The following is an 18,986-nucleotide window of genomic DNA, read 5'->3' as shown; positions in this document are numbered from 1 at the left end:
TGTTATATGCCGATGACATATTACTAGTAGTTAAAGACCCTGCATGTTCCTTACCAGTACTCCTTAATATGATTGAATCTTACTCCAAATTTTCAGGATATAAAATCAACTGGCATAAGTCAGAGGCTATGCCAGTATCAGCAGTGTGTTTGTCTTCCTCAGTCAGTGCATTTAAGTTTAAATGGATGAATAAAGGGATTAAATATTTAGGTATTCACTTAAGCCCAAATTTAGATAATATATTGAATTTGAATATGATACCATTGTTACAGAAAATACAAACAAAGTTAGATAGTTGGAAGAAACTTATGCTAACTTTGTGGGGAAAGATTAATATAATTAAGATGATGATAGCGCCACAGTTTAATTACATCTCTGGAATGGTCCCTGTAACTATACCTCACCAGATATATAAGCGATATAATGCTATGATTAAGAATTTTTTGTGGGATGGTAAAAGACCCAGGATTGGTGTTAATAAATTATATTTACCTAAAGATAGGGGTGGTTTAGCATTACCAAATGTAGAGTTTTCTAATATAGCATTTGAAATATCTAAGCTCACTAGACACTGGGAGGAAGATGCTTTAGATTTAGACTGGGTATTAATAGAGCGACAACTAACTTACCCTTTTCGGCCAATTTTTCACAAAACCAAGAGGGGAATTTAGTACATCATATGACCAACCCAATATTGCTACATTCTAAAGAGGTTTGGAGTAACGTACACAAAAAATGTAAGATTTCTCACATGTGTCAGCATTACTCATCAGTATGGAATAATCCTTATGTTAAGGTAGGGAAAAAAACCCTGTTTTGGGGACAGTGGTTTAGAAATGGAATACGTACCTTAAAGGATTTATATAGTGATGATAAGCTTTTATCTTATACTAATTTAAAAGAAAAATTTAATTTAGAAGGCCGGGATCACTTCTGGAAATATTTAAAGATAAGAAACTGTTTGGTGGCAAAGATTCCTATGGGGCAAGAAAAGAATGTTTTAGATTTTTTTTTTGAACTACTTAGACCCGTTCAAAAGGCATCTACATTTTACCAGCTCATTTTAAGGACTGGTGATAAAAACTGTGAAAACTTGAGATTGATTTGGCAAAGAGACATTAATATTGACATAGATAAAGACACTTGGAACAGAATTTTGTCCCACAGTGGAAGGTATATAAAGGAAGCAAGAGGCAAATTTATACAGTATAAGGTATTACATAGATATTATTTTACACCAGTGCGACTTTTTAGAATGGGTTGTCTGACGGATAATAAATGTTGGAAATGTAAACAAGAAACTGGCACATACTTTCATGCTCTCTGGCAATGTTCAAAGATTCAACAATTTTGGAAATATGTGTTAAAATATATTGGTAAATGTTTAGGATTTGACCTTCCATTTTCACCAAGAATATGTCTTTTAGGAGATAAATCTGAGATTCCTCAAATTAAAAATAAAGAGTTTTCCCTTGTTACAGTAGGTGTAACTACGGCATTACGTCAGATACTAATATTCTGGAAAGATACGCAATGTCCTTCACTTAAAATGTGGACTGAATCCATGATAGAGAATGTGTCGTATGAAAAAATGCTAGCTAGAATGAATGGGAATCAGAAGGATTTTGACATGTTTGAGAATTTTATTCAGGCTGTTACTTCATGAAGTGTGAATTTGGTTATCCTGCTGTGCTTTTAAATGTACTGCTATTGTTAAATGTTATTGTACTCGCTTGTGTTTGTGTTATTTTGTAAATGGTATTTTATTTCTGTAATTGTATACGAGTATGTTTTGTAATATATAAAAGAAAACCAATAATATTTTCAAAAAAAAAAAAAAAAGAAGTAAACATATAAAATCAATAAATATGTTTCCAAACATGCATGCCTTTGAACCAGAAGCCCCGAGAAATGTTGTTTTGTGAAGTGCTTTCATGACGACCGCGGGTCATATTTCATTTTACAGGTATGGAGTCCGATTTTCATTTTCATAACTTGTGACACAAATTAAGACATTACTGTCTCTAATTTTTTTTTAATAATATAAAGGTCAAATACAAATGCTTGAGCCTTAGACCTTTCTAATGATGTATTGTTTGTTGTGTTAAGTACAATCTTTTACATTAAATAAGTAAACAACAAGAATCAGGCTGCGCTCGCGATGATATTTGATCAGTAAGAGCTTTTAACTACATGTTAACATGAACCTAATAACTGCACTTATACAGCATTCATGTAAAGCATTACCATGAAATCAATGATAATTTCCATCCTTACAATTTAGAGATGGACATGGTCTTAGATTTCATTGCACTAGATGCAAACTAATAACACGAGGATGTAACGTAACATTGGCCTTCGATGAAAACATTACAGAAAGTATGAGAACATTTTCAGAAAGCAGCTGAAATCTAGTTTTACGAATTATTACACATAACTCACATGCTGTCGCAAACCTTACAGTAGCAGCATGTAGGATAAATGTCTATTTTCCCTATTAGCTTACCTGCTGCCCTGCTGCTCGTGACACTCGTGTAGCTATTTTTGAAGACTCGCGGCTACTGCTACGTAGTGCAATGCTGCTTGCTGCAAAGGAAACTCCGCCTACCGCCCCACCTCCGCCAAAGGATAAAACATTATATTATTTTTTGTATTATTAATGTTAGTGGCAGTTGTATATAGACGCGTATTGTTATTCATAATAATATTTATAATAATCATTATTATTTACAATTACTGGAGAGGGGCACATATTACATTTTGAGACAAAAGGGGCAGGGGCTTGAGCCCCTGCGGCCCCTCCCCTGTGCACGCCACTGCATCACCCCATTTGATTTAAATTATTTTTTGAATCCTAAAGATGGTCAGTGACTTTCACTCTTTTGTCAATAAAACTAAATGTTTAATGAAACTGTTTTGTAAAAAGAAAGCAAATTGGTCTCATATTTACTAACAAATGGAGATAAATCTTAATTTTTAAAGTGGGTGTTATAATATATATATATATATATATATATATATATATATATATATATATATATATATATATATATATATATATAACAATACTGCCATATAATTTCAATATGTAAATATGTTATGTTTGTGGCAGGCTCAATGACACCGAAACATCCAGCAATGAAACGACTCAAACATCAACCCTTGCGCCAAAGCACACAACCTCTGCACCTCTTAAAAATGAGCCAATCTTGCCGGTGCAGACAGGGGTCAAAGCCCAGGAAGAAGAGCAGTCCAGCGGGATGACCATCTTTTTCAGCCTGCTAGTTATTGGTGGGTAGCAATCTCTATATAATTCTATTCAACTTCAAAAATTATAACAATGTAATCGTCAAGCTTCACATGAAATAGAAACAAAGAACAACAAAGCATGGCAGGGCCGATAAAGTATGGCCGATAAATCTTTTCAATGGGCCAGTAAATTTCTCTATTACTTAAATTTGAAGTTTGTAATAAAAAAGATACTCAGTGTCACTCAATGTAAAGCCAAGGTCTTCCAGACAGTAAAATAACCAGTTATTATTCACTTTTTAACATAACACCACACTACTGTATTTCAACACACTCATTCAAACAGTACCATGAGATGTCAGATTAATTATCTCTTTGAAGTATGTTTAAGTACTTCAAAAGGGTATAGCTTAGCTTCTTCCATTGGTGACACAGTATAAAAGTTGACATAGAAGGTTGCAGAATTAGAAGCGGGCATCCGAACGCTAGTTAAGGATAATAAGAAATTTACTGTTAATATTTCAGACTAGTTTGTGCGCCTAGTGTAATGGATAATGAACATCACTCGTTTCCGACATTAGAGCTGATGTGGCAGGCTACCTAGGGGACTGTCAGGGGGCATAGTCATAAAGGGAAAAGGCACCATTCTCTCACTACTATTTTTATCTCAAACTGTTTTTTTCCCACTCAGGAGCACACCAGCTGTTACAATAACACTGGTTTTAGGTGATTCTAATTTAAAGAGCGTCTGATATTAGAGCTAAGCTAAAAGTGCTGGCTAATGCTAAACGTAAATGTTTACGATTATTCTTCACGATGACACTAATGACACTAGACTTGGAGAACACTAAAGATAATATATTTAAAAGGTGTGTGAACTTGCAAAAACACAGACAATGTAATGACAATGTAATATGCTCTAGTCCCCTCCCCACCTATCGGGATAATGTGAACGACAAGTGAAGTTGAGTGTCATTCGCATTGCAGTGGTAGGAAAAGCCATATTTTCGAATGACAGAACCCAGGGATGTCATGTATATCGAAAATGCAGTGGTCCAGCATGGAGCCTTGAGGCACCCAGGTATCGAGACATTGGGGTTAGGAGACGTCACCTCTCAAGGATACCCTAAATGATCTACTGTGTCAGAAACACCCATTTCCATGAGGGTCAACAGGAGGATGTGGGGATTGGCCATGTCAAAAGTGGTGGATAGAGCCAGTAAGATCAGCACATATGATTTGAAGGCTGCCCTTGCCTGCCTTAAGCCGAAAGTATACTAGGGACGTCCGCGTATGCTCGCCGTCCGCATACAGTCCGGGTACAACAGCGCATGCGCGTGAAAATATTTAGACAGGACACTCCACTATAAACAATTATACAAAGGAAATAGACAGCATTTGCGCATACACTACGGTTTTCTTCTTTAACATTTACTTCTTCCAAGAACAGAAAGCTGTGGATCATGTTTGTTACCATAATGTTTGATTCCTGTTCTTTGTTGTCTTGTTGTTTGTTCTAAACTGTGTTTATATTGGTGGATCAGTTACTTTTCTTCACCTATCCTAATGCTTTAATGTACTGTTAATGTCACCAAATCAGTGCTGCCCTGATGGCCTGGTAGAGTAATTATTTGGATAAGAAATCATTTGTATTGCGCATAGTGTCGAACTATGTGTGTAGCCGCGGGGAGTATACTCGAAAAGCCAGACGCGGACGTGGAAAAAAGGTATACCCCGGCCTTTAGGGCTTCAATGACTGAGAGCAGCTCAGTCTCAGTGGAGTGATAAGATGCGTGTAGATAAGATCTAAAAGATTACCAGACCTGTGGGTTGGTGAAGTTGGAATTTGAGGTCAAAGACGCAGTCAAGGTCTTGACACACCGGGACGTTTTTCGTGCGCGTTTATCGTCGGCGTTTAACGTGACGTTTTTTTGCTTTCACACCCAGACGATTTTTACTGGCGCTGAGCCGAGTGAGGTGCAAATTCACCCCTGGACGTTAGATGGCGCTTAATACAAAACAGATTTATGCCGGTACACAAGGGGGCGCAGCGAAACTTTATGCTTCTGTTCTGACACTCACTTGTCACACAGAAGAAGAAAGCCACACGCTAGTCAATAACAAGTCATATGCTTGCTTTTAACAAAACATGGATATTACTAGTAGCAGCTCGATTTCTAACAGCATCAACTATACAAAGACTACTTCAACTCACCATCAGGACTCACCATCAGCTACTTGACAGTATGATCATGTGAAACATGATCTTCTCAGTTAAAAGCAAACTGTGCATTCTTGTTATAGTCATTATAATTGCCATTTTGAAAACGGTGTGTTTATAATATATATATATATATATATATATATATATATATATATATATATATATATATATATATATATATATATATATATATATATATATATATATATATATATTCTTTGTACAAACAATATCTCCGTTAACTTAAATACATTTGTTAAATCAAATCTATTTGATCAAATAATTCGATTCTATTATCAGCACTCTCCACATAAAATTAACTATTTTGATAGAACACGTTATATCAAAATTAAAGCTCTTTCACAAAATATAAGGTAATGGGTGATCCGATGTGTGTATTTTTAACTAATCTTTTACAAGCACTTTCTCTTGTTAACAATTTTCTCACATTTCCTCCCAAATGTATTGGTTTTTGTGATTTGGCTAAAGAAGTAGGTATGTAGTTATTACAATAAGAGGTCAACAATACTGATGTACAAATATATGCATAGTGTCAAAATGGCACGTTATTTACAATTCGTTTTTTAATCAAACATTTATTTTTGTGAATGAACTGCAGTTTGCAATAACAATCAGAGACATGACAGTAAAATCAAATAAAACAGGAGTCAGAAATGTTGGTCCAGAAAAGTCTCAATGACTTTAGTGCAACTGAACGGTAGTGCAAATCAACATTTAGAAATTTAATTTTTAATTGAATTTCTTAAATGTATAATCACTTAAAATACATAAGTAAAATGGTATATAATAAACATTAATTTGTGTGAACAAGAACTGGCAGAGCTGTAGAGCAAAAAAGTCACAATGATAGAAGTCTAAGTGAACTGTAGTGCAAATAAACATATGTATGAAATGTACATGTTCAACTGTATTTCTTGAATGTATAAACATAAAAAAAAAACTAAATAAAATGGTATATAATAAACATCTATAGGTGTGACCAAAAACTGGCAGAGCGCTCCATCTGTGCTCCTCTTTCTTCTGTGCACTGCTTTAAATTTTTTCCCTTTAGCATCTTTTAATAAGAGGTACTTCTCCAGAGGTTTGTCTTGGACTGTTTTCTTTTGTTTAGATTGGACCTTGTCACGGCTGGTGCTGGATGATCCTGAATACGTGCTTGCTGGGGCCTCCTCACTTTTGCTCACATCATTTTTAGCAGAAATATTGCTGTGAACACTGTAAAGATAAATGTAGTTTTCATCAGAATCAATCTTTCACACTGAGGGCCATGCCACGATATCCATGAGGTCAATATTTGATTACAAATGTAATTTAGATTCATGGTATTTCATCTGACTAAACAAACTAGGTTACCTATACACAGAACACAAATTAACCTCCTAAAACCCGACCTTTGGTTTGGCTTGCATTTTAGATTTCTTCCAGTTATTTTGGGGTTAGGAAGAAGCAATGAATATAATAACCAAATATTTTTCTTTGAACATGAAGCAGTGTAATTGTCCACGTTTGTGTACAACAGGTTCCAGTTACACACAAAGTATAATGGTGCAAACAACAAAACGTGATATCACACGGTGTACAGGGAACATGCATGGTATGAAGTTAATCACTGTTCAATGTCAGTGCATTACATATCGTAATGTAATGCACCAATATTCATTTTTATTACTTGCACAGTTATAATGTAAATTTGCACTACTGGTCCGTTCAATACACTACTGGACTGTCTATTTCATACTCCCTGTTCATTTGCACTGCTGGACTACTTGAATTGCATCGTTTGCACCCCTGTACTATGTACTGAATATTAGAATAACTATTCACTGCACAATAACTTATGCCATTGCACTCTTAACTGACAAGTTACAATCCAAATTCATTCATGCACTACCTAAATATTAATTTCACTCCTGTTCTGTATAGTTTAATATTATGTACATATCCATTTGTAAATTTCTGTATATTATGTTCATAGTACCACCCACAGTAAATTGTTCCATCGTATTACATAATCCTGCACCTATGCAAATACTGATATCCTGCACTTTTTATACTGCTTTTGCACTTCTGGTTAGACCTAACGTTAAACTGCATTTTGTTGCCTTGTACTTGTGTAATGACAATAAAGTTGAATCTAATCTAATCATATAGCCCACACAGCTATGTATTGTTATGTTCTTATATATATCACGTTACCTTCGAAATTCAGTCGATGTTCTGAGGAACTCCGACATCTTCATAAACCTCCACAGCCTCGATGCTTCCTTGTGTGTTTACCTGTTCCACGTGCTCCGCAAGACCATTTTGTGCTTGAGCGCCACCAAGTCGTGTTTTACTGGAACTTCAGCAGCGCCAGGCACGTGAACAAAAGCGCCAATCTCATTGGTCGGCCAACTTTTAACGCGCCGCGTCAAACCAAAAAAACGTGTCCCACGTGTTTTTCTGAAAATGACGCATTTGCGCCTCGCGCTTTTCGCGTGGGTGTGCGCACTCACATTGCCGCTCGTTCTTGAGTCACGAGACGTTAAACGTTGACGATAAACGCGCACGAAAAACGTCCCGATGTGTAAAGACCTTCAGGGTGTTGAAGTTAACTGCCTGTGATCTCTCAAGGTGGATGTTGAAGTCACCTGGTACTCCTTTAGTAGTACTTGGTGACTTTAACATCCACCTTGAGAAATCACAGGCAGCTGACTTGAACATAAATTTCTTTATTATCGTTTCCTTATTTTCATAAAAAAACAGATACGAATACAGTAAAATCACCAGACCCATAAGCAGTATCAGTAAGATCTAACCATCTATATAGGCAAATGCACATTGCATCTGCTACAAAAGTTAATCACAAATCGAATAGCAATCGTTATTTCTGGTAGAAAAATCGCAATTACAACTCCGAAACAGTACCTGTTGATAGTTAGGGCCCGGGCACACCGGGGTGTGAGGACCCTATTGTTCTTCAAGGAGTTATTATTATTCTTTTTTTTCTTTTTCTCCGACTTCAGCGGGACTTTACAGGGCCTAAACATACTCGAAAACTCATGAAATTTTGCACAGATGTCAAGAGTGATGAAAATTTACATGTGGTGTATGCTTTAGAATTAGGCGTGAGAAAATGGCTCTATAGCGCCACCTACAAATTTTCAACGAAGCAGCCCTCGGACTGTGTTTGACGTACAATTACGAAATTCGGTACGCGTCTGTAGCATGACAAGACCTACAAAAAAGTCTCTTGGAGCGAAGCCGTAAACCAAACAGGAAGTCAGCTATTCTGAGTTATTTTTGTGATTTGGGCGCAGTTTTTGTCATTTCCAGGCGTCATACTTTAACTAACTCCTCCTACAGTTTTCGTCGGATCATCTTCATATTTGGTGAGTGTCATCTTAAGGCCTTTGTGATGCTAAATTGCGAAGGATTTGACTCTACGTAAAAATTTGTGTCGGTTCTGGCCCGACAAAGTTTGATGTTTTCCAATGAAACAGGAAGTTGCTGGGACTCATGCATACAGTGTCCGATCTGTCCCAAATTTCACATGATTGCTAAGAGTCCTGACCTGAACACATCTACATAACAATTTTCATTTATAGCCATAGCGCCACCAGCTGGCAACCTGAAGGAACATGTTTTAGCGGCACTTTCAAATATTGAATGAAGCAGCCCTTGGACTGTGTTTAACTTACATGTACGAATTTCGGTATGCTCATGTATTATTACAAGCCCTACAAAAAAGTCTCTTGGAGCAACGCCCTAAACCAAACAGGAAGTCAGCTATTTTGAATTATTTCTCAGATTTTGGCTCAGTTTTTCTCATTTCCAGCAGTCATACTTTAACTAACTCCTCCTACAGTTTTCGTCGGATCATCATCATATTTGGCGAGTGTCATCTTAAGGCCTTTGTGATGCTAAATTGCGAAGGATTTGATTCTATATTAAAATTTGTGTCTGTTTCGGCCAGCCAAAGTTTGATGTTTCGCTATGAAACAGGTTGCTGGAACTCAGGCATACAGTGTCCGATCTGTCCCAAACTTCACATGATTGCTAAGAGTCATGACCTGAACACATCTACATGTCAATAGTCACTTATGGTTATAGCGCCACCAGCTGGCAACAGGAAGTGACATGTTTACAATGATTATCCAATGTCTGATCTGTCCCAAACTTCACATGATTAATAAGAGTCCTGGACTGAACACATCTACATGTCAATAGTCACTTATGGTTATAGCGCCACCAGCTGGCAACAGGAAGTGACATGTTTACAATGATTATCCAATGTCTGATCTGTCCCAAACTTCACATGATTAATAAGAGTCCTGGAGTGAACACATCTACATGTCATTAGTCACTTATGGTTATAGCGCCACCAGCTGGCAACAGGAAGTGACATGTTTACAATGATTATCCAATGTCTGATCTGTCCCAAACTTCACATGATTAATAAGAGTCCTGGAGTGAACACATCTACATGTCAATAGTCACTTATGGTTATAGCGCCACCAGCTGGCAACAGGAAGTGACATGTTTACACTGATTATGCAATGTCCGATCTTTCCCTAACTTCACATGATTAATAAGAGTCCTGGACTGAACACATCTACATGTCAATAGTCACTTATGGTTATAGCGCCACCAGCTGACAACAGGAAGTGACATGTTTACACTGATTATGCAATGTCTGATCTGTCCCAAACTTCACATGATTAATAAGAGTCCTGGACTGAACACATCTACATGTCAATAGTCACTTATGGTTATAGCGCCACCAGCTGACAACAGGAAGTGACATGTTTACACTGATTATGCAATGTCCGATCTTTCCCTAACTTCACATGATTAATAAGAGTCCTGGACTGAACACATCTACATGTCAATAGTCACCAGTGTTGGGCAAGTTACTAAAAAATTAGTAATTAGTTACAGTTACTAATTACTTCTTTTAAAAGTAACTGAATTACTCTACCGGTTACTGTATATCAAAAGTAATTAGTTACTTAGAAAAGTAACTTTTAAGTTACTTTTATGTCTGCTTTTTAAATGTAAATATGAACAGTACTGAACAGTCAAACAGTAAAATGATATGGATGGGCTATTTTACACATAAGACTCTAATATATCACATACTGTAGGAGCCTATTTTGCTTTAGATTCAACCTTTGAATATTTTTGTTAGAAATTATCTTAATATTTAAACTTAGTTTATTTATGTATATCATTTAGACCATTTAGACAAATATTCTGCATGTTTACAAAAATATAAAATGTGTTAAAATTGTGTAGTGTCTCTTTAAAAATTTGGAGACAATTGTGTCAACATGTCAAATTTTCTAAAATAAATTATAATTTTTCTGATTTTATATTTATTTTAATAAGTTAGAAACGTCTCCGCTGTGTCCTGCTGACAGGCACGATGCGTGTGCAGCAGATGAGGCAAATTATGAGTCCTCCGAAGGTTAGACCGTCTCATTTCAGTTCTCTTCGCGAACTTCTGAGCGCCTTGAATGGGCAAGTGCTCACCTTTTATTGCATGCTTAGTAGGGTGCAGCACTTGAATTGGAACACAGCTTGTGAAGCTTGCCACAGGGACTGCGCTCTTTGGTCATATATTGTTTGTTTTCTGTTGGATTTAAATGATACACAGGATTAAAGGAAGATATTTATTCAGAAAACGGAGTAGGCTACGTGGATTGTTTTGTCGGACGGACACAGAGCGAGTGGATTGTTTTGTCAGATGGACACAGAGCGAGTGGATTTTTTGTTCGGATACGGAGAGACTGAAACATACTATGGAGTTTTAACACGGGTGTACACCGCAGTGTGAATATTTTAGTGGAAACAACAATCGCGGATCGTTCTCTTCCATGAAGCCGATGTAAACATCTAAGAATATATGATCATTTCTTAGATTTATTACCTTTGTGGACTACAAATGCAAGTTGATGTCATACTGCGATTGCTTGGTGAAGATAATTTACAAACATGAGACCGGATGGATTATGACTTGCGCACAATTTTTAAACAAAGGTATGTTGTCCCGTTTAGATTTTTCATGTTCATTCTATATGCACTGTCAGCTATGATGAAGTGTAATGAATTATTGCGCCGCCAACTACAGTCCTGCGACGTCAGATATGTCTTGTCTATTTTTTACAAAATAGAGTAACGCGCGTAACGAACTCATTTAAATTTCAGTAATTGTAATTGCGTTACTTGATTTAAAAAAATAGTGGAGTTACAGTAACGCGTTACTCCCATCACTGATAGTCACTTATGATGCCAATAGTCAGTTACGGTCATAGCGCCACCAGCTGGTAACAGGAAGTAACATGTTTACAATGATAATGCAATGTCAGATTTGTCCCAAACTTCACATGATTGATAAGAGTCCTGGACAGAACACATCTACGTGCCAATATTTACATGTAGTCACTCATACACACACACACTCGCTCACTCACTCTCTCTCTCTCTCTCATGCTATCTTACACGATGCTACCTCGCTGTCATTTGTAATTAGCAACAGGAAATGTGGCACATTATACTACACTTTTAAATGGTTCACCTATGTTTACATGCTTAAATGCCTATTTACTACTGTTCCCTTTAATTCTTCTCATGCCACGGCGTGGCGGTGTCAGGTGTGCGAGGGCCCTTCCATCACTGCTTGCAGTTTTAATTAGTAATTTATTTTTAAAAATAAAAATAGAAGAGATAAAAATGCAGTCATTTGTTTTTGGAAAAGATGGGTTTTTAATAATTGTTGCAAGAGATGTGGCTGACCGGATCGCAATAGGAAGATCTGTAAGTAGTAGTGACTTATATCTGACACGCACTTTAATCGGTTGGCAGTGAAGAGAGCTGAAGATCGGCATTACCCTTTTGGGCTTCACACTTACATATAATTTATAATTTTGAATGCGTGTTTGGCATGCTGTCCGGGGGAGGGCCTCAAGCTCGGACTTGGCCCGAACCCAGAGTACCCCCCCTTCCCCCCCGTGTAAGTATTTTTTTAGAACTAGAAGTGTTGAGAAGGGGTGGTGGGGGGATGCTGCAAACTGTCAACAGATCGAGGTAAGACTGCTGAGTCTATAGCTGTGTCCCAATTCAAAGGGAAGAACAGGCAGACAACGGAGGTGGCTGGAAAGGTGAATCTTGATTACGGAGTGCTTTCACCTGTGTATATTTGCTGAGTGCTTTCACCTGTGTTTAATTATCTGAACGTGCTCCTCCCAAACTTTGTTAATAAAACATCACATAATGCAAATCGGCATGATTGCACTGTTTTTGCAATGGTAATGGTGAAGGACAGTTTGTCATCAAAGACTACACTGTCAGGTTTCTGGCAGTTTTGGAAGGAGTAATGGTTGTGTTGCCAAATTGAATGGATAGATTGTGCTGTATCTTGGGTTGTGCTGGAAATACAAGCAGCTCCATCTTAGCTAGATTCAACTAGAGGTGATGTTTCTTCATCCAAGTTGTCATGTCTTGTACGCATGCTGTAATACATGCTGCTATGTTGTGCTAATCTGGGTAAAATGAGAAGATGATCTGGGTGTCAAATGTTAAAATTCGGCCTTCTTAACATTAGATTGCTTACCAATAAAGAACCTATTATCAATGAAATCGTTACTGACCAAAACTTAGTAAGCTCTGCTTAACAGAAACTTGGCTTGAAACGGATGATTACATTAGTTTAAATGAATCCACCCCACAAGACTTTTATTATAAGCACAAACCTTGCTTAAAGGGGAGGGGGGTGGTGTAGATACAATCTACAATTAAAAATTAATAGTAAACCATATATCTGAACTAAAATTTAATTCATTTAAAATAGTGATGTTAAACATAGAACTAGATAGAAAAGTTTGAAGACAAACTTTATGTTGGCTTGACAAAGCCTAGCCTGAACGTTTAAAACAGATTGAGAGAAATTTAAAACAAGTTTAGTTTAGGATTATAACTTTCCGTAAACATGATACCAAAAGTTACCATGTTAGCATGTTTAGCACTAAGTTAGCATGATGCTAACATGAATTAGCATGAAGCTAGCATGATGCAAACATGAATTTGCATGAAGCTAGCATGATGCTAACATGAATTAACATGAAGCTAACATGATGCTAACATGAATTAGCATGAAGCTAGCATGATGGTAACATGAATTAGCATGAAGCTAGCATGATGCTAACATGAATTAGCATTAAGCTAGCATGATGCTAACATGAATTAGCATGAAGCTAGCATGATGCTAACATGAATTAGCATGAAGCTAGCATGATGCTAACATGAATTAGCATGAATCTAGCATGATGCTAACATGAATAAGCATGATGTTAACATGAATTACCATGAAGCTAGCATGATGGTAACATGAATTAGCATGAAGCTAGCATGATGTTAACATGAATTAGCATGAAGCTAGCATGATGCTAACATGAATTAGCATGATGTTAGCATGATGCTAACATGAATAAGCATGAAGCTAGCATGATGCTAACATGAATTAGCATGAAGCTAGCATGATGCTAATATGAATTAGCATGAAGCTAGCATGATGCTAACATGAATTAGCATGAAGCTAGCATGATGCTAACATGAATTAGCATGAAGCTAGGATGATGCTAGCATGAATTAGCATGAAGCTAGGATGATGCTAGCATGATTAGCATGAAGTTATCATGATGCTAGCATGATTAGCAGGAAGCTAGCATGATGCTAGCATAATTAGCATGAAGCTAACATGAATTAGCATGAAGCTAGCACGACGCTAACATGAATTAGCATGAAGCTAACACGACGCTAACATGAATTAGCATGAAGCTAGCACGACGTTAACATGAATTAGCATGAAGCTAGCATGAAGCTAACATGAATTAGCATGAAGCTAGCACGACGCTAACATGAATTAGCATGAAGCTAGCACGACGCTAACATGAATTAGCATGAAGCTAGCACGACGTTAACATGAATTAGCATGAAGCTAACATGAATTAGCATGAAGCTAGCACGACGCTAACATGAATTAGCATGAAGCTAGCACGACGCTAACATGAATTAGCATGAAGCTAGCACGACGCTAACATGAATTAGCATGAAGCTATCACGACGCTAACATGAATTAGCATGAAGCTAGCACGACGCTAACATGAATTAGCATGAAGCTAGCACGACGCTAACATGAATTAGCATGAAGCTAGCACGATGCTAACATGAATTAGCATGAAGCTAGCACGATGCTAACATGAATTAGCATGAAGCTAGCACGATGCTAACATGAATTAGCATGAAGCTAACACGATGCTAACATGAATAAGCATGAAGCTAGCACGATGCTAACATGAATTAGCATGAAGCTTGCACGATGCTAACATGAATTAGCATGAAGCTAGCACGATGCTAACATGAATTAGCATGAAGCTAACATGAATTAGCATGAAGCTAGCATGATGCTAACATGAATTAACATGAAGTTAGCATGATGCTAACATGAATTAGTATGAAGCTAGCATGATGAGCATGAAGTTAGCAAGATTTATTATGAAATTAGCATAAAGCTAGCACGAAACTAGCATGAAGCTAGTATGACTTAGCATGGAGCTAGCATAAGGCTAACATGACCAAAAGACCCAACCCCCATGTCTCTATGATGTTCGGATCCAGAGATATAAGGCTTTGTTTATTATGTTGCTAGGGTGCTCATATTTGGTTGCTAGGGGCGTGGCTTAATACCTCAATAAGAATCCTCCGAGACTGATTGGATGCCTGAGTAAAATGAGCCCACCCCCATGTCTCTGTGACACTGTGCTGCAAAGATATCCATCTGGGCATTTTATAATGGCAGTCAATGGGATATGTTGCTAGGGTGCCCAAAAATGGTTGCTAGGGGCGTGGCTTAATAGCTATGGGGCGATCCTGAGAGACTGATTGGATGCCTGAGTAAAATGAGTCCACCCCCATGTCTCTATGACACTGTAAAGCGAAGATATTCCATCTGGGACGCTTTTATTCCCTTATATGGGCATGTTTCCTGCCCCGTTATAAGTCAATGGGGAATTTTGGGGGCCTCTTACACCCAAGGGGTACAGCTTACACCCCAATGTGAGGTATGTTCTCACAGTGCCTGCCAGCCTCTTGAAAAGTGGTAACCCACAAGTTTCTACAAATTTCTCGCTTGCAGCTATGACCCGTCAAAGTTTGTCGCAATGTTAAGTAAATGGGACTTTTCCGAAGTTTAATGTCCCGTTTTAGGAATTCTGTAAGTCGGATCCCGTCAAAAAGATATAGCACACTTCTTTAGACCAGTCAGAATGTCCGTGGAAAATTTCGTGGATGTAGCTTGAAAGCTGTGGGACGAGTTAGCCGCAGAAATTTTAGTCTCAGAAGAAGAAGAAGAAGAAGAAGAAGAATAACTAGATAGTAAAGTTTGAAGACAAACTTTAAGTTGGCTTGAGAAAGCCTGGCCTGAAAGTTTAAAACAGCTAGCATGATTTAGCATGAAGCAAACATAAGCTAGCATGAGTTAGCATGAAGCTAGCATGATTTAACATGAAGCTAGCATGATAATTTAACATCAAGCTAGCATGATTTAGCATAAAGCTAGCACAATTTAGCTAGCATGATTTAACATGAAGCTAACAAGATGTAACATGAAGTTAGAATGATGCTAGCATGATTAGCATGAACCTAGCATTATGTTAACATGAAGCTAACATGAATTAGCATGAAGCTAACATGATGTTAACATGAATTATCATGAAGCTAGCATGATGCTAACATGAATTAGCATGATGCTAACATTAATTAGCATGAAGCTAACATGATGCTAACATGAATTAGCATGAAGCTAGCATGATGCTAATACGAATTAGCATGAAGCTAGCATGGTGCTAATACGAATTAACATGAAGCTAGCATGATGCTAACATGAATTAGCATGAAGCTAGCATGATGCTAACATGAATTAGCATGAAGCTAGCATGATGCTAATACGAATTAGCATGAAGCTAGAATGATGTTAACATGAATTAGCATGAAGCTAGCATGATGCTAACATGAATTAGCATGAAGCTAGCATGATCCTAATACGAATTAACATGAAGCTAGCATGATACTAATACGAATTAGCATGATGCTAGCATGATGTTAACATGAATTAGCATTAAGCTAGCATGATGCTAACATGAATTAGCATGAAGCTAGCATGATGATAATACGAATTAGCATGAAGCTAGCATGATGCTAATATGAATTAGCATGAAACTAGCATGATGCTAATACGAATTAGCATGAAGTTAACATGATGTTAACATGATGCTAACATGAATTAACATGAAGATAGCATGATGCTAACATTAATTAGCATGAAGCTAGCATGATGCTAACATGAATTAGCATGATGCTAACATGAATTAGCATGAAGCTAGCATGATGTTAACATGAATTAGCATGAAGCTAGCATGATGCTAACATGAATTAGCATGAAGCTAGCATGATCCTAATACGAATTAACATGAAGCTAGCATGATGCTAATACGAATTAACATGAAGCTAGCATGATGTTAACATTATGCTAACATGAATTAGTATGATGTTAACATGATGCTAACATGAATTAGCATGAAGATAGCATGATGCTAACATGAATTAGCATGAAGCTAGCATGATGCTTACATGAATTAGCATAAAGCTAGCATGATGTTAACATGAATTAGTATGAAGCTAGCATGATGTTAACATGAATTAGCATGAAGCTAGCATGATGCTAACATGAATTAGCATGAAGCTAGCATGATGTTAATACGAATTAGCATGAAATTAGCATGATGCTAATATGAATTAGCATGAAGCTAGCATGATGTTAACATGAAGCTAACATGAATTAGCATGAAGCTAGCATGATGCTAACATGAACTAGCATGAAGCTAGCATGATTTAACATGAAGTTAGCAAGATTTATTATGAAATTAGCATAAAGCTAGCATGAAACTAGCATGAAGCAAGTATGACTTAGCATGAAGCTAGCATGAAGCTAACATGACCCAAAGACCCAACCCCCATGTCTCTATGATGTTCAGATCCAGAGATATAATAATAATATAATTAATAATTAGTTACATTTATATAGCGCTTTTCCAGTGCTCAAAGCGCTTTACATATGAATGGGGGAATCTCCTCAACCACCACCAATGAGTAAGGCTTTGTTTATTATGTTGCTAGGGTGCTCATATTTGGTTGCTAGGGGCGTGGCTTAATACCTCAATAAGAATCTTAAGAGACTGATTGGATGTCTGAGTAAAATGAGCCCACCCCTATGTCTCTATGACACTCTGGTGCAAAGATATCCATCTTGGCTTTTTATAATGGTAGTCTATGGGAGATGTTGCTAGGGTACCCAAAATTGTTGCTAGGGGCGTGGCTTAATAGCTCTGGGACAACCCTGAGAGACTGATTGGATGACCGAGTAAAATGAGCCCACCCCCATGTCTCTACGACACTCTAAAGTGAAGATATTCCATCTGGGACGCTTTTATTCCCTTATATGGGCATGTTTCCTGCCCCATTATAAGTCAATGGGAGATTTTGGGGGCCCCTTACACCCCAGGGGTACAGCTTACACCCCATTGTGATGTATGTTCTTACACAGCCTGTCAGACTCCTTAGATGTGGTAAGTCACAAGTTTCTACAAGTTTCTCACTCGCAGCTATGACCCGTCAAAGTTTGTCTCAATGTTAAGTCAATGGGAATTTTGGGGTGTTTGAGCGCCCCGTTTAGGAATTCGGAAGGTCCCATCAGTTAGAAAAGATATAGCAACTCAAGTCAGATCAGACTGAAGGTCTGACCTGAGTTTGGAGTATGTAGAGTTAAAGCTCTAGGAGGAGTTAGATTTAGAAAATTGTGGATCAGAAGAATAATAATAACTAGATAGAAAAGTTTGAAGACAAACTTTATGTTGGCTTGACAAAGCCTAGCCTGAACGTTTAAAAAAGTTTGAGAGAAACTTAAAACAAGTTTAGTTTAGTAGTCTAACTTTCCGTAAACATGATTTAACAAAAAGTTAGCATGTTAACATGATTTAGCACTAAGTTAGCATGATGTTAACCTGAATTAGCATGAGTAAGCATGATGCTAACATGAATTAGCATGAAGCTAGCTAATGCTAACAAGAATTAGCATGAAGCTAGCTTGATGCTTACATGAATTAGTATGAAGCTAGCATGATGTTAACATGAATTAGCATGAGTAAGCATGATGCTAACATGAATTAGCATGAAGCTAGCATGATTGTAACATGAATTAGCATGAAGCTAGCATGATGCTAACATGAATTAGTATGAATCTAGCATGATGCTAACATGAATTAGCATGAAGCTAGCATGATGCTAACATGAATTAGCATGATGCTAACATGAATTAGCATGAAGCTAGCATGATGCTAACATGAATTAGCATGAAGCTAACATGATGCTAACATGAATGAGCATGAAGCTAGCATTA

General features: G+C 37.3%; 1 protein-coding gene across 3 annotated transcripts in view; it reads left to right on the top strand.

Annotated features, from left to right (window-relative positions):
* The window catches only part of slc9a8 (solute carrier family 9 member 8), a 325,111-nt gene that overhangs the window by 57,072 nt on the left and 249,053 nt on the right, over nucleotides 1-18,986 (top strand). For all 3 annotated transcript variants that reach the window (XM_065282599.2, XM_065282598.2, XM_073813043.1), the window contains one exon: nucleotides 3,113-3,291. In XM_065282599.2, coding sequence (XP_065138671.1) covers nucleotides 3,113-3,291 — 179 coding nt within the window. The remainder of the gene's footprint in view (nucleotides 1-3,112; nucleotides 3,292-18,986) is intronic.

The sequence above is a fragment of the Paramisgurnus dabryanus genome, chromosome 21 (genome assembly GCF_030506205.2).
Source record: "Paramisgurnus dabryanus chromosome 21, PD_genome_1.1, whole genome shotgun sequence".
In the NCBI taxonomy this organism is placed as follows: Eukaryota; Metazoa; Chordata; class Actinopteri; order Cypriniformes; family Cobitidae; genus Paramisgurnus; species Paramisgurnus dabryanus.
The sequence above is the reverse complement of the archived record's forward strand: the minus strand, read 5'-3'. Positions and strand labels throughout refer to the sequence as shown.